The sequence below is a fragment of the Neomonachus schauinslandi genome, chromosome X (assembly GCF_002201575.2).
Source record: "Neomonachus schauinslandi chromosome X, ASM220157v2, whole genome shotgun sequence".
Lineage (NCBI taxonomy): Eukaryota > Metazoa > Chordata > Mammalia > Carnivora > Phocidae > Neomonachus > Neomonachus schauinslandi.
In genome coordinates, this window is record NC_058419.1 from 124,978,650 (window position 1) to 125,001,076 (window position 22,427).

At 42.7% G+C, this 22,427-nt stretch overlaps 1 protein-coding gene across 1 annotated transcript in view; it reads right to left on the reverse strand.

The window, feature by feature from the left end:
- ARSH (arylsulfatase family member H) overlaps positions 1–15,114 on the reverse strand; it is a 17,691-nt gene extending 2,577 nt beyond the window's left edge. The window contains exons 1-7 of the mRNA XM_021677829.1: positions 15,038–15,114; positions 12,176–12,297; positions 9,944–10,069; positions 8,921–9,344; positions 7,541–7,677; positions 3,610–3,744; positions 861–1,023 (exon numbers count right to left, since the gene is read on the reverse strand). Of these exons, the coding sequence (XP_021533504.1) occupies positions 861–1,023; positions 3,610–3,744; positions 7,541–7,677; positions 8,921–9,344; positions 9,944–10,069; positions 12,176–12,297; positions 15,038–15,093 (1,163 nt within the window). The 5' untranslated portion in view covers positions 15,094–15,114. The remainder of the gene's footprint in view (positions 1–860; positions 1,024–3,609; positions 3,745–7,540; positions 7,678–8,920; positions 9,345–9,943; positions 10,070–12,175; positions 12,298–15,037) is intronic.
- Positions 15,115–22,427: the final 7,313 nt, after the last annotated feature.

The window sequence follows — 22,427 nt, forward strand, 5'->3', positions numbered from 1 at the left end:
GAAGAAGAAGAAGAAGAAGAAGAAGAAGAAGAAGAAGAAGAAGAAGAAGAAGAAGAAGAGGAGGAGGAGAAGAAAAAGAAGTAAAAGAAGAAGAAGGAGGAGGATGAGAAGGAGGAGAAGAAGAAGAGGAAGAGTAGGAGGAGGAGGAAGGAAGGGGAGAAGAGGAAAGGACTTTAAAAATAAGCTTACTACACATCTTCACTCATTTTATAACAAAAAGAACAACAAAAAACAAAAAAATAAAAAAAACTGAAAAAGAGGCAAACCTCACACAATTTCTAAGACAGTGGGAGAGGTGAGCGGCTGGAGGTATTATTCCGATACCTTGTAAGACACTATGAGTGAGTGTCATGGATTAGAAAATTGAGCTCTTGACACTCATTTGATTCAAATAAAACTGTGCCGCAGATGAATAGATACTAGTCCTCACACACGGAATTTAATCATTAGAGCATGAAATGTATTTATGCATCTCAAAGCCCATAGAGAAAGAAGGCATAATTCATCACACATACATTTACACATACTTACTTTTATTCAGTAATTCACCTAATAAATATTTGCTTAATGGTCTAGGTGCTGTGGGGGATATACAACTGAATGAGAGTCGATCCCAACCATGAGGACAACAGAGCCTATGTCTGTGTAAGTATGAGAGCCAAAGTAGAACATATTCTAATAGGGAAACAGACAAGCTATCCCACCGTCTGTTAAGGGGAGAAAGATGTTGTCTGGCCATCTTAGCAGATTACTGAAAATTAAGTAATATACCACACATACACACAGAACATTTGCTGATATATCCAAGCGCATGTCAGATGTATCTGCCTAGGTTAAGAACAAGCACTGTTTCCATATACCTGTCCTGGGGCAATATCCCTCCACCTATATAAGACAGTGTCGGGTAAATGTCCATTAGGCTCGTTGGTTCGTCAATCACTTTCCCAGCCTCCAGGACTGTCGGCCACCGGAATATTCCTGGGACACGAATGCCCCCTTCCCATCCGCCCATCCCCTTGCCACCTAAAACCAAAAATCAAAGTCAAAGATGAAGTCAAGTCAACCATATTTCTCCACTCAGTTGGAAATTACATCTAGATGGAACGTTTTCTGTCACTTGTCAAATCCATGCCAGTGTTCTATATTCACACACACAGAGAGATACAGACAACCTGAGATATATTTCTTGCTTTCCAGAAGTTGAAACTCGACTTGTGAACATCTGGCCGTCAAACGACAAACCCATCTATAACAAATAAAAACAAGTGATGTCCTAATACGGTGTGTTATTTTGTACCAATGAGTGCCACGGAGTTTCACTATTAGGAGAAAAGAGAACATTCTGTAATCTGGCAAATCTTCAGTCTTTATTGGAATCACACTGGGCTCTAAAAGATGGATAAGTAAATGAGGCTCCAAGCAAGACCAGAGAAATAGGTTCTACCTGGGCCATGCTGATCCTTGAGAGAAAATAAGGAATTTGAACTTTATTCAGTGATTCCCCATATGGACGAAGATGGAGAGGTCATAGGCTCGTGAATGGTGCAGAGGTGGATAAAGCGTTGAGGATCCCACCTCGGACAAAGGACATTTCGGGTGTTTCTGAGCACAAAATAGATGAGCCCGTGTGCTTTAGGACCTATCCTACGGTCAAGATGTTCATTGCAGAATAGAGATACAATCCTAAGCCAAATGACATAGTCAAGATCATACAGACTTTTTTAAGGGAAAACAATGAGATTCTCTGGGTGGGGTGGGAGGAAACTCTTCCAAAGTAGAACAAACATGAAATGTTCATGGAACACCTTTTACGTGCTGGTCACTCTGGCAGTATGAATTACAAAGAAAAGACAAGATGGGGTATCTCCATGTGGAAGTGGGGAGACATTAAATGGGAAAACATTTAGGGACAAAGACTCCGGTCTAGCCAGTGTCCAAAGCTGTCCCAGTTCATCAGCACCATTCTTTCTGGAAAACTTAACAAGCTCCCTCCACTGAATTTATGTTTGTATACCAATAAGCAACAAACAAAAAACCGAACGTAAACCCATCTTGACATTTTCATGGTCCTATTTAATAGCCAGCGACTGTGTTAGGTACCTACAAAAAATCTAACCTTCTACCCAAACACCCAAATTTGTCTCTCAAATGGACTCAGCTCCTCCCGGTGATCTGGAGGCCAGTTCCAAAGGTAAAATCTGCTCACAACAATTTTGCTGTACCTCTTTGAGAGCTATGTGAAAGCACTTTTTAGAGTGATGGTTTTATGCACACACAACCCCCCACCACATGCACACACACAAGCAATGTCACTGTTAAAATCATCACATCTCATTTGGTGGCATATATAACGGTATATATTAATTTTATTAAACACCTTTGCTACTAGGCTTGTGACCAATTTAGTCTATGCTAATTAGCAGTATGTCTACAGCAAGCTGACATGACCCACCAGAAAAGGTGAATATATTTAGGAGCTCACTTGCTGTCAATCACAATATATAACATTTCTATTATATCTATCTACAATCTATCTATCCATCTATCAATCATCTATCTATCTATCTATGGATCAACCAATATATCTATCATCTATATACCTATCCATATACCTATCACGTCTTTGCAGCCATCCATCCATCCATCCATCCAACCATCTATCTATCCATCTATCTATCATCTATCTATTCCTTCCATCCATCAATCCATCAATCCATCCATCCATCCATCCATCATCTACCTATCTATCCTAAATTGTTTCATAAAGTACAAGGAACTCCTAAAGTTCTGATTTTTGTAATGATGACAACTTTGACACCCTTTTACTTTTTTTTTTTTTTTTTTGATTGGGGTTGGGGGAGGTAGGAGGGGAGTATCAAACACCAAATTCATTTTTAAACTCTTTTTGATCCGCTTTGCTGACCCATAAGGGCAGGCTCAGGGGAGCTATTGAATAATCCAGCAGGGAGTACATCAAAGATGTCAGAAGAATCCACTCGCAATGAGGAGGAAGGCACCCACTCCAAATGAACACCTCATTTCCTGATCATTTCGCAGTGTTTGAAGCATAGTGATGCCATAATTGATTTCATTCCATTAAAAACCTGGATTTGGGTACTCAGGTTAGTATTATACTAGAGCAAGTGGTTCTCAACTGCAGAGGACTTTGGCCCCACGGGACACTGGGCAATGTCTGGAGACAGTTTAGGTTGTCACTATTTTGATAGGGAGGGGAGTGGTAGGTGCTCCTGGCAAGTGTAGGGTGAAGATCAGGGATACTGCTCAACACCCTACAGTGCCTAGAACGTCCCACATCAAAGAGTCATCCAGCCCCAAATGCTCAGAGTGCCAAGCCTGAGAGACCTGCTTTAGATGGTCATTGAGAACCTCTGTATTTACACTCAAGAAGCTCTCATTACTTCAGGCATTGTTGTCTTAAATTCTCAGACATTGCCCCAGACTCGCACCTTTTTCCATCCAGTTTCATAACAGAGTATAACTCCCACAAAAATCTCCAAACCAAGTTTGCAAATGAATGCACGTGCAGGCAAAACGAAGTAGACCCCACTGAGGGATTAAACTAAAACACATGGACTCTCTGCACATCACCTTTGTAGATCCCGTTGAAACCACCCAGCTTGACCTCGCCTTCCTGCACCTCCAGGCGACCCCCGTTGTCTGAGGTGAAGTACACCAGCGTGTGGTTGGCCAGGCGCTCCTGGTCCAGGGTCTCCAGGATCTTACCTGGTGTGGGGGGAAACAAGAAACTCACCTTTCACCATGGACCACTGTCAGTCTATGACGTGATTATTATTAGGCATTTGTTAGCATAACAATATATTTAAGGGTTATTTTATTGTATAGGCTATCATAATATATAATAAATCATGATCATATACTCTAATACATGTGTAGTATATACAAGTATTCTATACAGTAGAGACATAAATAAATCCTATATGCCATAGAATACATATACTAGATAGTGTAGAATATAAAATTGAGCTTTATATATTTATAATTATTTGTTATATATTTTACACTATATAATATTTTATATATGTATATAAAAGCATGTATTCAATATAAATACATAATAAAATAATAATAATATATATAATATAAATTATTTATATCTAATAATATAATAATGAATATAATTCTATTTAAAATATAAAAGATGTTTCTATAATATATTTTAAATCATAATAAACTGTAATACATAATATATACTATAATATATGATAAATATATTATTTGTATGTAAATACATAAAATATAATTTGTATTATAATCCTATATACTTCCTATAGTATATATATATTATGAATATTATGATCATCAGATTATATGAATATTATATTATTAATATTATATATGAATATTATATATTATTATATTATATGGTAATATGTAATATATGATATGGTAATATATGATATATGGTATACAAATATGTAATATATGATATGTAAGTATAATGAAATATTTATAACTATAAAAGTTATAATTAATAATATCTTGAAATATTATATTAAATATATAATATAATCTATTATAGAATACAAATAATCTATTAAAATATTGTATAATGTTTGATGATTATATACTATATAATAGTGTTATATAATGGTTACTTATTATATAATACTAATAGATAATATTTCATCATACAATATGTAATTTTATTATATAACATTTAATATATCATTTTAGTTTGTAATGAATGATTTTCTTATCTAATATTTAAGAAATATAATATATAATATATATAAAATATGACATATACTACCTGTAAGAAATATATATTATACAATATATAAGAATATGTATTTATTTTACAAGTTACATAATAATATATACACACATTATATACACACACTGCATATACACATACAATATATTAGAAAGTATGAACTAGTATGTAGAACACATCATCATCACTCAAAATTCAAATAACCATTAAATATTAGGGCTGTCAGTTAAAAGAAACTTACAAACACTGATAAAACAGAGAAGACAGTTCAAAAACTGACATGTCCAGGAATAAATTCGCAGAGTCATACCCTTGCTCCAGAGAGCATGAGCCCCACCCCTAAAGGATGCACTATCCCCACGCCCTTCTAAAGGTTGCATCTGACCTGCAGGTTATTCTTGTAGTTAAGCACGCGACCATAATTAATACTTCACTAGACTCAGCAAGCATCGTGCTGATGTGTGGACAATCTCTTAAGGGGACAAAGGACTTTTTTTTTTAGTATTTTATTTATTTGTCAGAGAGGGAGAGAGCACAAGCAAGGGGAGCGGCAGAGGCAGAGGGAGAAGCAGGCTCCCTGCTGAGGAAGGAGCGTGACTTGGGGCCCGATCCCAGGACCCTGGGATCATGACCCGAGCCGAAAGCAGAAACTTAACCTACTGAGACACTCTGGCCTCCTGGGGACAAAGGGTTTTTGAAAAAAAAAACAAGTAGAAAGCTGATCTAGCCACATCCCAAACTATGCTGATTTAACTGATTTAAGCATAAACTCATTAACCTTTCTGTTTCCTTGTTTAAAAGGGATTTGTTTTAGAAACCACACTGGCCATTTTTTAGAAATGTTGAAGCTAGAAATTAATATATTTTAAAGCCCAGATTATGGAAGATAAAGATTATAATGGCTTCTTGGTAAGAGAATAATTACATGTAAATTATGAGTTCTCATTAGAGCTGGCTATTGTATTTAGCATAAAGGTTATTTGTAACTTATACCAAGTAAATAAAATACGTGCCAATCCTTTTGTTTTTTGGAAATGCATATATGTAAGCTTCTGTGTATGCAATGTATAAAACATGTAAAAGCGTGTGTGTATACGTATGTGCATATGGCAACAGAATAATCATAAAATCTCTTACAAGACAAAAATACAAGGAAAGAAGGCAAGAATGAAAAGCCACTAAAATATGTTTTTAAAGTACAAGTTCCCTCGAATAGATAATTTAAAATATTGCTGAACCCTTGGAGCCTTCAGGAGATTCGCTTTGCATGCCGTTCCAAGGACACCATTGCTATGGCTTCTTCCTGAGAAGGTTATTAACTTGGGAAATGATCTTAAGTTTTATCATCATATTGCAAAGTAGAAACAAACCCACACACAAAAGACACTTCTCTGATTTTTGATCTGCCCCTGGTTTTGATATGATTTTCATAAGCCATGAAGGGGAAAAAAACACAGCATATTGGGAAGATGTCATGCAGAAAAATACCTACCTTTCCTTTCTCCCATGTAAACGGTATTAGCTTGGGAATGCAATTAAAAATATTACTAAATGCAGTTGATAGTATTTACAGCGCATCTGCATCGTGTATTTACACAGACTACAAAATAAACATAATTAGCTGTTCGTGGCAAACTCTGCATATAAACATGGACAGAAAGTCTTTTTGCATAAAACTGCTCTCTGACTCGAGATACAAATGCGGCAAAATGCCTTGTTTCCAAAGCAGATGATCCTGGACGATAATAAACATCAAGGAAAGAAATCATAATCTTACAACTACAGTAAAGTTACAATGTTAGAGTTGTTTTTACTGTAGCAGGTATCAATGTTTGTGTGTATTTGCCAGGGAATTAAAAAAAAAATATATATATATATATATATATAGTAGCATGCATATATAGACATATAAACTGTATATGTAAATGTATACATATATGAACATTAATATTTAATTTGCATGGATAGATTTTAAATGTTAATTTAAATTATATTCTTAGTTGATTTAATATCAATAGATATTAAATGCATGTTTATATATACCTAATATATGTAAAAGTAACCTTTTTATATTTAAGAAACTTAAAAAATTTAAAATTCTGTGAACATTAGTTTAGGTGGTTCTGCACAGAACACTTTTCAGAAGCTTCTACTAGTAGAAGAAAAAAAAAATCATCCTGTGCTTCAAAAGTAAAATACAATTTTTGAGATGAAAAAATACTTCATCATGTCCAATTGAAGGAAAAGGCTATTTGGAAAGCACGCTCAGTTGCTTTATGGATATGCATGTGGTGCTTCTCCCCGACCCAACCTGTCTCTGCAGCAGTCCCCGCCCTCATTCGTGACCTTTTGTGTTCGTTTCCACATTGAACCCTTATGAATTTGAAACAAATGGCTTCAGTTTAGGTAAATTCCCTCCCGCGTTTCTAAGCATTTCTCGTAAAAAAATGAGCTAATGGGAAAAACACATTTCCTTTTATATCCATCAGAATGATGGGGAAGGGCAGTATCCTTTACAATGCAACTTCATCCATTTTGAACAATGAGTCTTAATTTTAAAGACGGGAAAATCCCATATTTATAATTGTGACTGTTTTCTTGGGGGGGGAATAGTCAGTGATTTTGCTGCACCTACAGCCAGATCTTGAATTAGTTCCCTGGAACCAATATTTGCCGACTGCCCAAGATCCACAAGGGGCTGTCCGTTGTTTGAGGCAACCAGGATGCATTCACTTTCTCTAGCCCATGCATCAGATACTTTAGATTGTTTTTCTCGACACTTACCCACCATCCAATCCATTTCTTCGACATTATCCCCATAGAGTCCGTATTTACTGTGCCCCACAAACTTCTCTTTGGTGATCAGTGGAGTGTGGACTTGCAGGAAGGACACAAAGAGGAGGAAGGGGCTGCGTTTATACCTAAGGGGTGAAACGTGAACTGAGTTATCATCACAAACAAAGGCGTTTTCTCCCCTGGGATAGGATTCCTCATCAGCTGAAAGATCTCGCAACAGTTGACAGAGGTTGTCTAGGTCCTCACATGACCAATACCACTCAGGAGATTAACAGCTAGCACAGCAGGACATCAGCGGAAAGGCCGTGAGTAGGAAGAAAGAATAGCGGGACATTTGCATTAGCAACAAAATAGTGATTGCAGTCTATCTTCTGAAGAAAGACTTCTTCATTCCTTCCTCCTCCTCCTCCTCTATGCTCTCTGGAATGTAAATGTGATGGCTGGAGCTTTGGCATTAACTTTGGGCCAGGAGGCTGCTTGCACAGAATCACAGGTAGCAAGATAGAAGGAGCTAAGATGCTAATACATCTTGTTTGCTGTGTTCTGCATTTTAATGTCCCATGGAGCCATTTAAGATTCCTCCTTCACATGCTTTTACAACCGGGCATTATAAAGGGGGAAGGGCATAGAGATTGGGTGTGTTCTATCAAAGACAGCCCATGGGAGTGACAAGCAGAGTTGAGTGACTGCGTTCTGACCACTGTGTTAGAGCAAAGGATCAAAGCATATGAATGGATGAGATCCCATTGTCGGACGCATCATCCCCACAGAGTTACACCTTTTCCTCTTCCATCCACTCCCCTGTACCCCATACACACGAGGTCAATGAGCATCCACACCCACAACTCAATCTGCTTCTAGTTGGTAACCTAGAAGGGAGCTGGTATGCAAAGACAGGAGACCATTACCTTCATGCCCACGTGGCTTGTATTGAACACATGAAACCTCAAATTAGGTATCTATACATAGAATCACTCCCTCATTATTCATGGACACAGAAGGATTTTCGGGCTGCTTCTAAGGCAAACCAAAATCAACATCAATCCCAAAGACTGAATCCATTTAGATCCCAATCCATATTGAAGTGATACGGATCAAAGCATAAGGATTCGTTTTTATAAAAAAGAGTGAGCACAATATATTTCTTTACCATTTCAGAGTTTACAATTTGCAGGAAATTTAACATTCAATTTTATTCTAAGTAGAGATTCTACTATATGGCAAATACCGCGCGTGCGCGTGAGCGCGCGCGCACACACACACACACACACACACACAAGAAGGCCCATATCCCCAAGATGAACCCGACTTCTCCGAAACACAGACAAAATTCCCATGCATGGAATCGGGCCGGAAATGACTCCATACCTGTCGATAAAGGCAAGTGCCTCCTTCAGCAATAGGGAAGCCACTCTTTCCTCCTGCATCGGCTGCTGGATGATATCATCGTTTCTCATAAGAATGCAGTTCCAACGCCGAGTAAACCCGTAACTGGAGTACCAGGAAATGAAAAACAGGAAGGCAAGAAGAGCGAAGGTGAGGATGACCTTCCACGGAACGGCGAACCAGCGGGCGAACTTGGGGATGAGGAGCAGGAGGGGGACGAGGCTGAGCACCACCGTGGAGATCCAGAGTTTGATCCTGATCCAGCGGTGCAGCTCTGGTGTCTTGGACGTCTGACAATCGCTTATCAGGCCAAAGGGCAGCCCGTAGAAGTAGTCGAACCCATGGTTGAGGGGGTGGTAACAGTGATCATCCCGAGAGGCACAGCTCAAACCCTGGTGCCACTTGCCTGCAGGAGAAACAAAATGGCAGCAGATACATCTACCTGTTTCTAGAACGTGGGCTTCACTTAGCAAAAGTTAAATACGACTTGCAGTCCCTTGCCATGGGGATATCTTCTTGGTACCCCAATCACCTCCCTGAGGATGCTAAGAAGGTTCCCATATTTGTCACCAACACTGCTTTCCCTACACCCTACATCTTTCAGACTAAAACAGGGCAGTAGAAACCCCTTTGCTTGCTGCTCTCTGTCTCCAAAATAAATAAATCTTTAAAAAAAATAATAAAAATAAATAAAAACACACTCACTTCTCTGCTAGTAATGATGTCATAAAAGTAGTATACCCCCCACCTCGCCCCCTCCAGAATATTCCATTTTGGTGATAGCAATGGATGAGCCCATTTGCTTTTGGTTCCCGTGATTCTTCCAATACCCTGCTCGAGATACTAAAGGTCCTGGGTAATCGTGCATTAAATCCCTACCCCACGCGTGTCCTCACAACAAGAGGTCACTGGAGTGGGTCCAGCTGACGTCCCGGGGAAGCTCAGTCCCAGTGAAAGGGGACGCGCACAAGCATGCTTCCGAGTTCAGAGTCCTGCGTGCCATACCTATGAGCCCCGTGCGGTAGCCGCGATGCTGCAGCAGTGTGGCAAAAGTCGTTTCATTGGTGGGCAGACCACCCGAGCCTCCTAGCCAGGTGAGCTCGCGGTTCAGGTTGAAGCGAGATGCCATTCCTGAAGTCACAGGAGGAAGCACCCCATGAGTCCCACAGTCCCTCTTTCTTGACAGTCATGACAAACCCCAGGATTCATCCTCCTCTCCTTGAAGTGTCTCCTACTGAGCCCCCACCGTGCTGTTCTTTCCCGAACGTTCCCTTGCCTTTTTGTCTCTACTTAGCTTGTCCTCACATTTGCCAGATGCAGATGTTCTGTGGGGATCGGGATCACGAGCTCAATACACGACACGCCCGGTCACACTGGAATTTCATATGAACAATGAATGATTTCTTAGTACAGGCCTGCCCCCCATGTTGCACGGGGCATACTTGTACTTAAAATCTAGGCATTGATGATTCAAAATTCAAATATAACCGTGCATGTGACTCTGGGGATGATATCCTTGGACCTCGGTTCTGAACTTTGATGTCATCTTTCTACATGGTGAGAAACCCAGGTCTCCTCCAGGCCCTCCTCTGAAGTTGAGGTCCTAGACATCTCTATACTTAGGAGCCCAAATCTCAACATGACCAACACAGAGTCCATGGTCCTCATACTTCAAACCTGCCTCAACCAAGGACACCATAATCCCCCCCAGCCACCCAATCCATGAATTCCTTTGGGATCCTCCCTCTCACTCAGAGTCACCTCTTCTGTCCAATCCCATGTCAAGTCCTGATAACTCTAACTGGGTAAACGGTTTGGATATTTATCTCCAACGCCATAGCTTTCGAGCAGAGATTCAGCTGGGCTGTGCTTTAATGTCCACAAGCCAATCTCTGTCCACCATCCCAGGCATCTTCTGAAGAACCCTTCCAGCCCATGTCCCTCCCCTGGTCAAACCTCATTACTGTCCGTCCATCACCCTCTGTTGAAATCTAAATCTGGGGTGGAGTTTACACAGTGTTTGGTAATCTGAGACAACTGATTATTGCTGTGGCTACCTCATTCGCCTAGCGCGCTCATGCCTCACTGCATTGTCTCTGTGTGCCACTTCCTCTGCTGAGCACACCCTCCCTCCTGACTCCTCACATTTCAAGGAACTTCATCCTGGAGGACTTTCCTGGGATGCTGTAGAGGTCCCTATGGGCTTCCAGCGCTCACTGAACTATTCTTTGCATCTCAACCACTGGAACTCTTGGCGCCTTGAGGTGCATATGTCCTACTTATGTTACAACTACCAAGAATAAACCTATAAATGAAAGGCATCACACAAACATGCACAACCAATAAAAAAAAAATCAAAATATGTTAAAATAGCACTGTGATCCAATCTGCTTCTTGTTTTTCCATTCTCAACAGAAACAGGTACATTAAAAAGGATGCCTTTTGCCAAATCCTAAAACACAAAAGCCTACCTATCATTTTCAAGAAAAGTGGTTACATCTTTTAATTAATTATAAATATATGTATAGATGTTAGTGTGTGTATAAAAATTTGACGGAGCAGAACTTTGATCCCATCTTGCTACATGGTGAGAAACCCATGTCTCCTCCAGACCCTCCTCTGAAGTTGAGGTCCTATGTAGACGTCTCTATACTTGGGTAGAAACTTAGATAGATAGAAACCTAGGGATTGGGAATATCGGTAACTTCTACATCATAAAAGGTTCAATACGTTGTAGCTGAGTATAAAAATTGATATCCATAATGTTGATTCTACAACATCATCTTGTGTGTGTGAGAGAGAGAGAGAAAATGTATGAGTCTCCTTCTTTTCCATGTTCTTCTCAAGAGCTTCTTCTGGTTCCAATCGCATGCCCTGACACTGGACAGACCCACTTTTCTTGGAACTATGATATGCTTTCTGCTAGCTTGAAGACAAAAGGAACATCTTGAAGGCTCTGACTACAAGTACTTGCAGATCTTACAAGCAGCTGGGATATTGCTCTCCAGAAGCCCAAACCCTTCGTTGTATGCACACAGGCGAGCAGGCTTGGTGGACCCTGGCAAGAGACCCACCGGTTTACGCTGTATAGCATCAAGGTAAACAACACGACCCCCATTTGCAAGTAGATTCTTAATACCAGAAGTGACCTTTTGAGAATCCTTACGAAGAGTAGCAAATAAAGAAGAAGAAAGCATGACATAAAGACAACATTGTCCTTGCATTGCTCTGTCGCACCTGATCGGATGGGGTACCGGCCCGTCAGGAAGGCAGCCCGACTCGGGGTGCATACGGAAGCAGCTGACAAGTGCTGGGTGAGCCTCACGCCCTCGTTTGCCAAGCGGTCGATATTCGGTGTGCTGCGGACAGAAGGAGGATTCATCACGCGGGTTTCTAATTCTCAACGAAACAAAGAAGATTCAAAGCCATTCTGTTCTGAGTCCAGCTGACTCTGTTTCCAGTAAACCTAAAATACATGCCTTTTAAGCTTCAATCCATCTACCTGTTTAGAGGCCTCCTCGATGGTCACAAGGAAATGGAAAGCAGACTTTAAAACAGTATATCTTCAGGCCAAACAATTGCAGACTAATATAGGTCCGCGGTATAATTGAACTATAACTAGTCTGAGCTCATAGGCATTTCAAGGCAAACGTTAGTCCGTTTGCTCATATTATACTCCTGAAATGAACGGGTGACTTGGATTACATAAAATTTTACTGTATTTCTTGTAGTAACATGTATCTTTTTTTTTTTTAAATAACTAAATGGTGACATTTTGGAGTTTAAATTACCTCCCACATTGCTCATCTGATATTTTAAGGTCTCGAAAAATTTCTCGGAGCATCTATAGAATATAGGCTCACACAGGTGCTTTTAGCAAATCCCATAAGCTAAGGTATCCCCAATCTTAAAAACACGTGAATGACATACTAGTCTCACAACCCTGCAGCAGTGTGATGGGGGAGAGAGTCCTGTACCCGCAAACACTCTCAGTATCTGTGTGGGGGAGAGTCAGCAACTGGACGAGACGGACAGTACCAGATTCTCAAGCAATGTCTCCTGCCTTACCCATTACTTCCTTGCAGGAATTAAATAGCAGACAAATGTGCTCATGTAGACCTTAAATGCCTTAAAGAACATCATCTCCTTTCAAAGTCCAAAAATATGCTTAAATATAGGACTGTTCCATGAGCCACATTCCAAGGAGAAGCGATGGTATTTAAATTCACACTAAGAGGCACCGTGTATTTGCACATGAATAAGGTTTGTCTGGTGCTGGGGAGTAAGGACATACAGAAGGATCGAGGTCACCAAAGGCTTAGGAAATAATTCAGGGAAGACCCTGAAAAACTCTAACGTCGTTCGTCTCTGCCGTGCAATATTATTCAACTACAGACAGAAAGGAAGGAATGATACTTGCTGCCACATCGTTGAAAACATGATGCTCCGTGAAAGAAGCCAGACACAAAAGGGCACATAATGTGTGCTGTGGGCTGAACGGTGGTCCCCCAAAATTCATTAAGTAGGAGTCCTGACCCTGAAGACCTCGGAATGGGACTGTTTCTGGAGTTGGGGTCGCTAAAGAGGAAACTGAGTTAAAACGAAGTCAGGGGTGGGTCCTAATGCAAGAGGAGGAGCGTCCTTGTAAGAAGAGGAGATGAGGACACCCACAGAAGGAGGACCACATGAGGACACAGGGAGAACACGGGGTCTACACACTAGGGAGAGGGGCTTCATGAGGACCCGGCCTCAGCCCCGCCTGGATCTCACACTCCCAACCTCGGCCCCACCGGGATCTCAGACTCCCGGCCTCGGCCCCGCCTGGATCTCAGACTCCCGGCCTCGGCCCCACCTGGATCTCAGACTCCCGGCCTCAGCCCTTCCTGGCTCTCAGACTCCCAGCCTCCAGCCCCTCGTGGGTCTCAGACTCCCGGCCTTGGCCCCTCCTGGATCTCAGACTCCCAGCCTCAGCCCCTCCTGGATCTCAGACTCCCAGCCTCGGCCCCTCCTGGTTGTCACACTCCCAGCCTCCAGCCCACCTGGATCTCAGACTCCCGGCCTCCGCCCCACCTGGATCTCAGACTCCCAGTCTCAGCCCCTCCTGGATCTCAGACTCCCGGCCTCAGCCCTTCCTGGATCTCAGACTCCCAGCCTCCAGCCCCTCGTGGGTCTCAGACTCCCGGCCTTGGCCCCTCCTGGATCTCAGACTCCCAGCCTCAGCCCCGCCTGGATCTCAGACTCCCAGCCTCCAGCCCCTCGTGGGTCTCAGACTCCCGGCCTCGGCCCCTCCTGGATCTCAGACTCCCGGCCTCCAGCCCATTGTGGGTCTCAGACTCCCAGCCTCCAGCCCCTCGTGGGTCTCAGATTCCCAGCCTTGGCCCCACCTGGATCTCAGACTCCCAGCCCCCAGCCCGCCTGGATCTCAGACTCCCAGCCTTGGCCCCACCTGGATCTCAGACTCCCGGCCTCAGCCCCTCCTGGATCTCAGACTCCCAGTCTCAGCCCCTCCTGGATCTCAGACTTCCAGCCTCCGCCCCGCCTGGATCTCAGACTCCCAGCCTCAGCCCCTCCTGGATCTCAGACTCCCAGCCTCAGCCCCGCCTGGATCTCAGACTCCCAGCCTTGGCCCCACCTGGATCTCAGACTCCCAGCCTCCAGCCCCTCGTGGGTCTCAGACTCCCGGCCTCGGCCCCTCCTGGATCTCAGACTCCCGGCCTCCAGCCCATTGTGGGTCTCAGACTCCCAGCCTCCAGCCCCTCGTGGGTCTCAGATTCCCAGCCTTGGCCCCACCTGGATCTCAGACTCCCAGCCCCCAGCCCGCCTGGATCTCAGACTCCCAGCCTTGGCCCCACCTGGATCTCAGACTCCCGGCCTCAGCCCCTCCTGGATCTCAGACTCCCAGTCTCAGCCCCTCCTGGATCTCAGACTTCCAGCCTCCGCCCCACCTGGATCTCAGACTCCCAGCCTCCAGCCCCTCGTGGGTCTCAGACTCCCAGCCTCGGCCCCTCCTGGATCTCAGACTCCCAGCCAGGGCCCAGCTGCTCCCGCGGCCCAAGGCACCCCCCCCACTCCACAGCGGGGCAGGGGCGGCTTCCTTACCTCACTGTGTTGTTACCGTAGCAGCACAAGTCCCCCACCCCAAGGTCGTCCGCCATCAGCAGCACAATGTTGGGCCTGGAGTTCCCCGTGGCGAAGGCCGCGCTCAGGCCCCCAAACCAGCAGCACAGGCCCACGGACAGACGGCAGGCCCTGGAAGCATTTGGGGACGTGACAAACCCAGCAACTCACACTGTCAATCTGCGTTTGCCCCGCGGACAACTGAAAAGACCGTGTTGTGCTATTTCTCACCAGTTCCTGCTGCATGGTGCACCTTGGCCTGCCTGACTCGGAAACCAGAATTACTTTTATTTTATTTTTTCTTTGTATTTATTTTATTTATTTATTTTTATTCTTATGTTAATCCCCATACATTACATCCTTAGTTTTAGATGTAGTGTTCCATGATTCATTGTTTGTGCATAACACCCAGTGCTCCATGCAGAATGTGCCCTCCTCAATACACATCATCAGGCTAACCCATCCTCCCCTCCCCCTCCCCTCTAGAACCCTCAGTTTCTTTTTCAGAGTCTTTCTCAAGAAACAAGAAAGGTCTCAAGTACACAACCTAACCCTACACCTAAAGGAGCTGGAGAAAGAACAGCAAATAAAGCCTAAACCCAGCAGGAGAAGAGAAATAATAAAGATCAGAGCAGAAATCAATGAAATAGAAACTAAAAGAACAGTAGAACAGATCAACGAAACTAGGAGCTGGTTCTTCGAAAGAATTAATGAGATTGATAAACCCCTGGCCAGACTTATGAAAAAGAAAAGAGAAATGACCCAAATCAACAAAATCATGAATGAAAGAGGAGAGATCACAACCAACACCAAAGAAATACAATTATAAGAACATATTATGAGCAACTCTATGCCAGCAAACGTTGTATTTATTTTTAAAGATTGTATTTATTTATTTGAGACAGACAGAGAGAGAACACAAGCGAGGCGGACGGGCAGAGGGAGAGGGAGAAGCAGAGTCCCCGCAGAGCAGGGATCCCAATGTAGGAGCTCAATCCCAGGACCCCAAGATCGTGACCTGAGCCAAAGGCACATGCTTAACCAACGGAGCCACCCAGGTGCCCCCAGAATGTTTTTTTTTAAAGTCCTATTCTATGTTAACATACTACAACATACACATTAATTTTCTATGCCTTGTGATATTTAAATTCTTATAACTTCCCAAACTGTTTCATGATAGGAGACCCTTAATGAAGCCCTAATAGTGTTTAAACTTGAATGGAAGGCCTAATAATTTGATTTATTGGGATTAAAATGTAAACAAAATAGAAAATCGGACGCAAATCACCAGCTAGTCTGGCTTTTTTTTTTTTTTTAATTTTAGTTTTACTTTTTAATGCATTAAAATATATATTTAAAATAACATTGGGAATTCTTTCAATATCTGAAAAAGGAAAATTAACATACATGTATATGTTACTATTAGGCTGTAGGCTCATGCCTTCGTAACTGCTAAAGGCTATCGTATGCTCTGAAGAACACAACAGCCTTTGATCGAAATCGCTCCAAGTTGAGGACCATTGTCTCCTGCAGGAAACTGGTTCTTCATCCCCAAATTCCATCCGATCCATTGCAAGCCCTGTTCGCGCTCCCTCAAAAAATGCATCTTAAATCTACTTGCATGCATCCAGCTACAGGCCCATGAGGGCAGGCCAAGGAACTCAACAGCGTGTCTCACTTGGACATCTCCAAACTCTCCCAAATGGCCTGGCACGTCCCATTTTTGCCACTTGGGCCCCTCCAAAATGCAGCCAAGCTGAGCAACGCTATCAACGTACAAATCTGGTTGCAATGCTCCCTCGCCAAGTCCAGTGACTGCCCATTGCGTCATGATTGGCAAGCCTCACCAAGTGGCGCTCTTTGCTGCTCCATCATGCTTTCTTCTCACTACCCACCCCCCAGCCTTGGCTTATCCATGGGCGTCCTTGAAATCCCTACAAGGATCCGTGAGTTTGGACCTTGTACAACCCCTGTGTCTCTGCAACATCCTGCTGTTCGCCCTTTGAATTCTCACACATGCTGTCATTCCTAAGGTAAGCATCGCTTCTGCAGAAAAGCCCTCCTGTGGGACTCCAGCAACCCACAGCCCCTAGAACACCCCTCATTATCCTTAGCAGGTGTCAGGCAGATGAAGTAGACCAAACACCAGCCGAGGTGAGGAACCCTGGGACCCTTCTGTCTGGGGTACAGAGAAAAAGGAAGGTTTGCGAAGTCACCTACTTACCAGTTACAGATTGTCTGCTTCATGGCTGCGTATTCTGCTCCCCTAGGGAAGAAAAAGAAAAAACAGAAGAGGTGCAGAACCAACATTTCTCTCATAGACAGGCAGTCAATCCAAAGTACTAAAGAACCTGTTGATTGCAAACCAGTCATGTTGGTGCAGAGAGAATGTGACAAAGAACATGCACGACCCACTCATTTCTGGGTAAATGTCATGGCAGATTTCCAACACATGATGTGGATCTGGCAACAAAAACCCTTCATGGCAGAGTCACTGAAATAAATGAGTCACCCACGAATGGGCATGCAATCCGTAACTATTTCTATCACCCATACGGTATGTATGGTACTCTCCTGCAAAGAACATTTCTCTGCCCAAGGTGGATAAGCAATGTCTACCTCAAAAAAGCACAGTGATGAACACTGTGGACCTATGGCGACGTTGGCCAAACTCATTGAGCACAAGAAGGCATGTTCATCAGCTATAATTATGATCCTTTTATAAGAGTCCAAAGGGTGGTAGAGTCCTGTGTTCTCCCCACAGAAGACCCTCAAATGGCTCCAAGTTGGTGATGCTTCGTAGGCTAAGGAGCCACCCCACAAGACAAATGCTATATAATAACAATTAATGACACCACTCCAGAGTTTATAGGGCTTTTTCATTCCCAAGGCACCTCCAGTGTTCCCACTGGATCCTCAAAATATCTCACCCTGCTTGCCTCGAAAGCTTAATGACACTTCTTTTGTTTTATGGGAGAGGGAGCTGGGGTCATAGAGTTTAGAACACTTTCACAGAGGCTGGTAAATTGGAGATGTGGCATTCAGGAGGTCTCTGCCTTATAATCATGTGTGTGTGTGTCCAATTCCCAGGGCTCCCTTGTCATCTTAGACTTCCAGGAAGGCTCTCAGGAGGGACGTTTCTAGAGGCCGACTCCCCTGGCACATTTGGTGAAGCCTACACTCCCATTGTCTCTGCTCCACAGACCCCCAATCAATACTCGTGCATTCAGCTTGGTTCCATGGTGACCTCCTGAAAAGCCATACTCTAATGTTTCCTCTCCCCAGCCCCACTGCCTCACACATTATATGGCATTCCTGTAAATTTCCAGTAATTTCCAGAATGCATTTCCAGTACATCCTCACTGAAGACATCGAGCATTTCCCAAGGGTTGGGTGAGAGATGCAAGAACGGTGCTTTTTTTATTTATTTACCAGTTGTAACCATGTCCACCTCATTTCATAAGAACGTATCTCTCCAACCCAAGATTGGTAAAGTCACAATGGATGGTCCTAGTCACATGTGCAAAGTTCTTCCTAACTGGCAAGAAATAAAAGGTATTTACAAAAATAGATGGAAATAAAAGTTAGCTTCATGATATAACAGAACTTCTACTGTCTCAAAGAATTATACATATCAAATCCAGATTTTAAAAGATATCAAGAAGACCGTGTCTACCCAGGAAGCTCCTCTACCTCTACCCTATTCTGCACAACCCCTTTCTCCACTTCCTCTCCCCACTCTCAAATTTTAACATAGGAGTTTATTAAAGGTGGGCAAACTGGTGATGCATAACTGGGCTTCTGGGAATGTACAAATGCATGAGGCTGGTGTCATATATCTATGTGGTCTTCCAAATTGGTTTTATTTTCTAGCTGTCTTTGAAGAGATGCCCAAAGTTATGAACCTAATCAAGAAGCACTGCTCAAAAAGCTATTCTATAAGGTCATGTTATTAATAGAAAAAGCGGGAAACACATTAGCCAACAAAATAATTGCATCCCCAAATGGATGAAAATGTACGTGCTGATGTATGTGGACTATATTCCTTCAGAGAGAGAGTGAGAAAAACCAAACCAAACCAAAATAAAACCCCAAAACCAGTGCCCCTGGTTGGTGGTGTGGACCTTCCAAAATGATGGGGAAAAAAATACAGCTATGTGAGGTGATTGATGTGTTAGCTAACTTATTTTTGGTAATCACTTTGCAGTACATACTGATAGCACATTGTACATGTTAAACTTACACAGGGTTCGGTGTCAATTCCATCTCAATAAAGCTGGAAAAAAGTCTTTAAAATTCCAGATTTTCATGGTTTTGCCTTCAGAGGTTAACTCCTAATGACCCAGAAATAGCAAAACATATCAGTCATGGACACCTTAGTAAGAGAAAGGTTATCAGGTAGTTATATGGAAGAACCTGAGGATGGTGGCTTAGATGGAAATGGGGTCTTTCCAGATGTGATGAAGTGAAGATCTGGAGATGACACCTTTGTAGATGAGGGTGGCCCTAAATCCAAAGACAGTTGTCCTTATAAGGAACAGAAGAGGAGACACAGACACAGAGGAGAAGCCACTTGAGGACAAAGCCAGAGATGGGAGGTATGCGGCCAAAAACCCAGGGAGGCCTGGACCCCAGAAGCTGGAGGAGCCAGGAAGGACCCTCCCCTGGAGCCTCCAGAGGGAGCACAGCCCTGCCATGCCTGGATCTCAGCAGACCTGCTCCGCCTGGATCTCAGACTCAGGTCTCCAGAAATGGGGGAGGATACACCTCTGTTGCTGTAAGCCCTCAGTTTGTGGTCATTTGTTACAGCAGCCCCAGGAAACAAATATAAGCAATTGGGAGGGAAAAAAACAACTTCTCTACATCAGGAGACTCCATCAACCAAGCAAAAATGGCATGTTCAGAGAAGGAGAAAATATCTAGAATATTTTCTTTAATAGATTAGAAAAGGGATAAAGATATAATAGAAAGACTAGACATAAGGTGTCCACAGGCCATTCACAGAAGACACACAGGATCAACAAACTCATAACTATATGCTTAGTCTCCTCAGTAACCAGAAAAAGTAAATTTTAAGGATCATCAGGTTGCATATCTATCAAAACCCCAGTAATTTCTTCAAGTTTGATAGCATGCAGTTTTAAGAAAGATTCCAAGAAAGTTACCTGGAACTGCCAGGGAAAGCTTTTGTGAGGGTACGTTTTCCACCAAATATTAAATTTTTAAGAAATCATAAACTAAGACGCAGTATTTGTGGCTTCTCACCCTGGAGAAACGCTCAGCCAGCAGGCAAAAGTCAGGAGTAAGGGGGTTCATTGCAACATTGCTTTTACATGGAGTCAGGCTGAAGCCAACTGAAAGCATGCTGAAGAGGAACGGCTAAATAAATGGGAGTATATTCATCATGCAGAAATCTATGTTATCTCCTTTAAAATAAGGAAGATGCACTCATTGATCTTTTGGGATTCTTTGATGGTAAAGCTGTATAATTCTGTGAGGCATTCCTCAACCACAGCTGAAATCAAAACAGTAATTACTTTTGTGGGACCTTTCATCCAAGGACACTGGATGTTATCTCCTTAAGCTTTGAGGAAGGACAGTAATACTATGATTACTCCCACTCTTCTGTGGATACAGGAGGTTCCAGGAGTTAGGGTATAGCTTAGGACCAACTAATAAAGCCAAATGCAACCTCCCCACTAATTAAAACATTCTCCCTGTTAATGTTCACTAACAAAAATCTTCTCGCCGCTGACACCAGTCTTGAAAGTACCTGTATGTTCTTCCAAAAAAACAGAACCTCCTCCTTTCCCCTACACACCTGGAAAATCATGCATTATATATAACCAAAGCCGCAGTCGTCTTGTAGAGCGGACCCATGGTGGTGGCTTGATGCCCAGTGGAGGACCACCACTATCTTCATGGTAGTTGTCCGTGTGTAGGTGAGCGAGTCAAAGACATAATTGCAACCCAGGCGGAACTGGGCAAAATTCAGCAGATCATACTTGAAATGGAGCAAACAATTGATCATAATTTTCAATTGAACATCTCCTTCCTTTCTTTGTTATGTGCTGAGAACCAACACCTGCAGCTGGGCCAGTCAATGCAATTAAAGCAGAGGAGATGCTTAAAGACATAAATTCCCACATGTGTCCCTAACAAGAGCATGAAAGGCACAATTGAGAAACCGGTCAAATGCACCAGGATGCGGTCTCTCAATCTCAGCACTGTGGGCATCTGGGGCTGGATAGATCTCTGGGGTGGGGCATCCTCGACCCTATACGGTGATGAGCAGCATCTCTGGTCTCCACCCACCACATGCCAGGAGCACCCCCTCCCCAGATATGACAACCCCAATTATTCCCACACATCGCCAAACAGCATGAAATCATCCTGTCTCCGTGGTGAGCTCCACTGAACCAGACTGATAGGAAATCATTCTTGGATGATTTCAAATGCTGTTTATTCATCAAGCAAGATTCTGATTTTCTCATCCAGGGTTGTTGATTTAGAATAGAATCTCTGTGATTTTATTATTTTTCTCTCCTAATTTAAATATATGAATAAAAATTGAACGTAGAAATTTTCTCATTGCTTTATTTTACTAATTCCTGCTGGAAAGAATTTAATATGTTGACTGTGGTATCTTGTGGTTCCTCACTGAAGAGATTTCTAAAAAGATTCACATAAATCCCCAAACTTCCTCCAAACTGACTGATATTCAATGACTTTATTTTTTAAATTAATTAATTAATTAATTTGAGAGAGCGAGAGAGAGAGGCAGAGGGAGAAGCAGATTCCCCATTGAGCAGGAAGTTGGACACAGGGCTCGATCTCAGGACCCTGGGATCATGACTTGAGTTGAAGGCAGATGCTTAACAGTCTGAGCCATCCAGGTGCCCCTATTCAATGACTCTTGCAACATCATTATTATAAAATATAAAGGAGAACACTCAATTGCATGAAAAAATTTAAATACATCTGTTATCAAAAACATACTCTTCCCCCGCCAGCAATTCATATACACCCACATTTTCTGCTGGATGAGATAAACCCATCTCTCCATTATTTGCTTTCCACTAAGAAAAAGTCCACAAGTAAAACATTAAATGACAACAATTATGAAGTAAATTCAGAGACCAGAAGCCTGGTTTCTAAACCAGCAAAACTGTTATGTTATGTGTGAACTTATGATTTTCAATATTTTGGTATTCATTGAGTCACTGTAATGGTACAAGCTGCATTATCCCATTCAGGGATTATACCAGATAGTTTCAAGAAAGAAAGAAGGAAAGAAAGAGAAAGAAAGAAAGAAAGAAAGAAAGAAAGAAAGAAAGAAAGAAAGAAAGAAAGAAAGAAAGAAAGAAAGAAA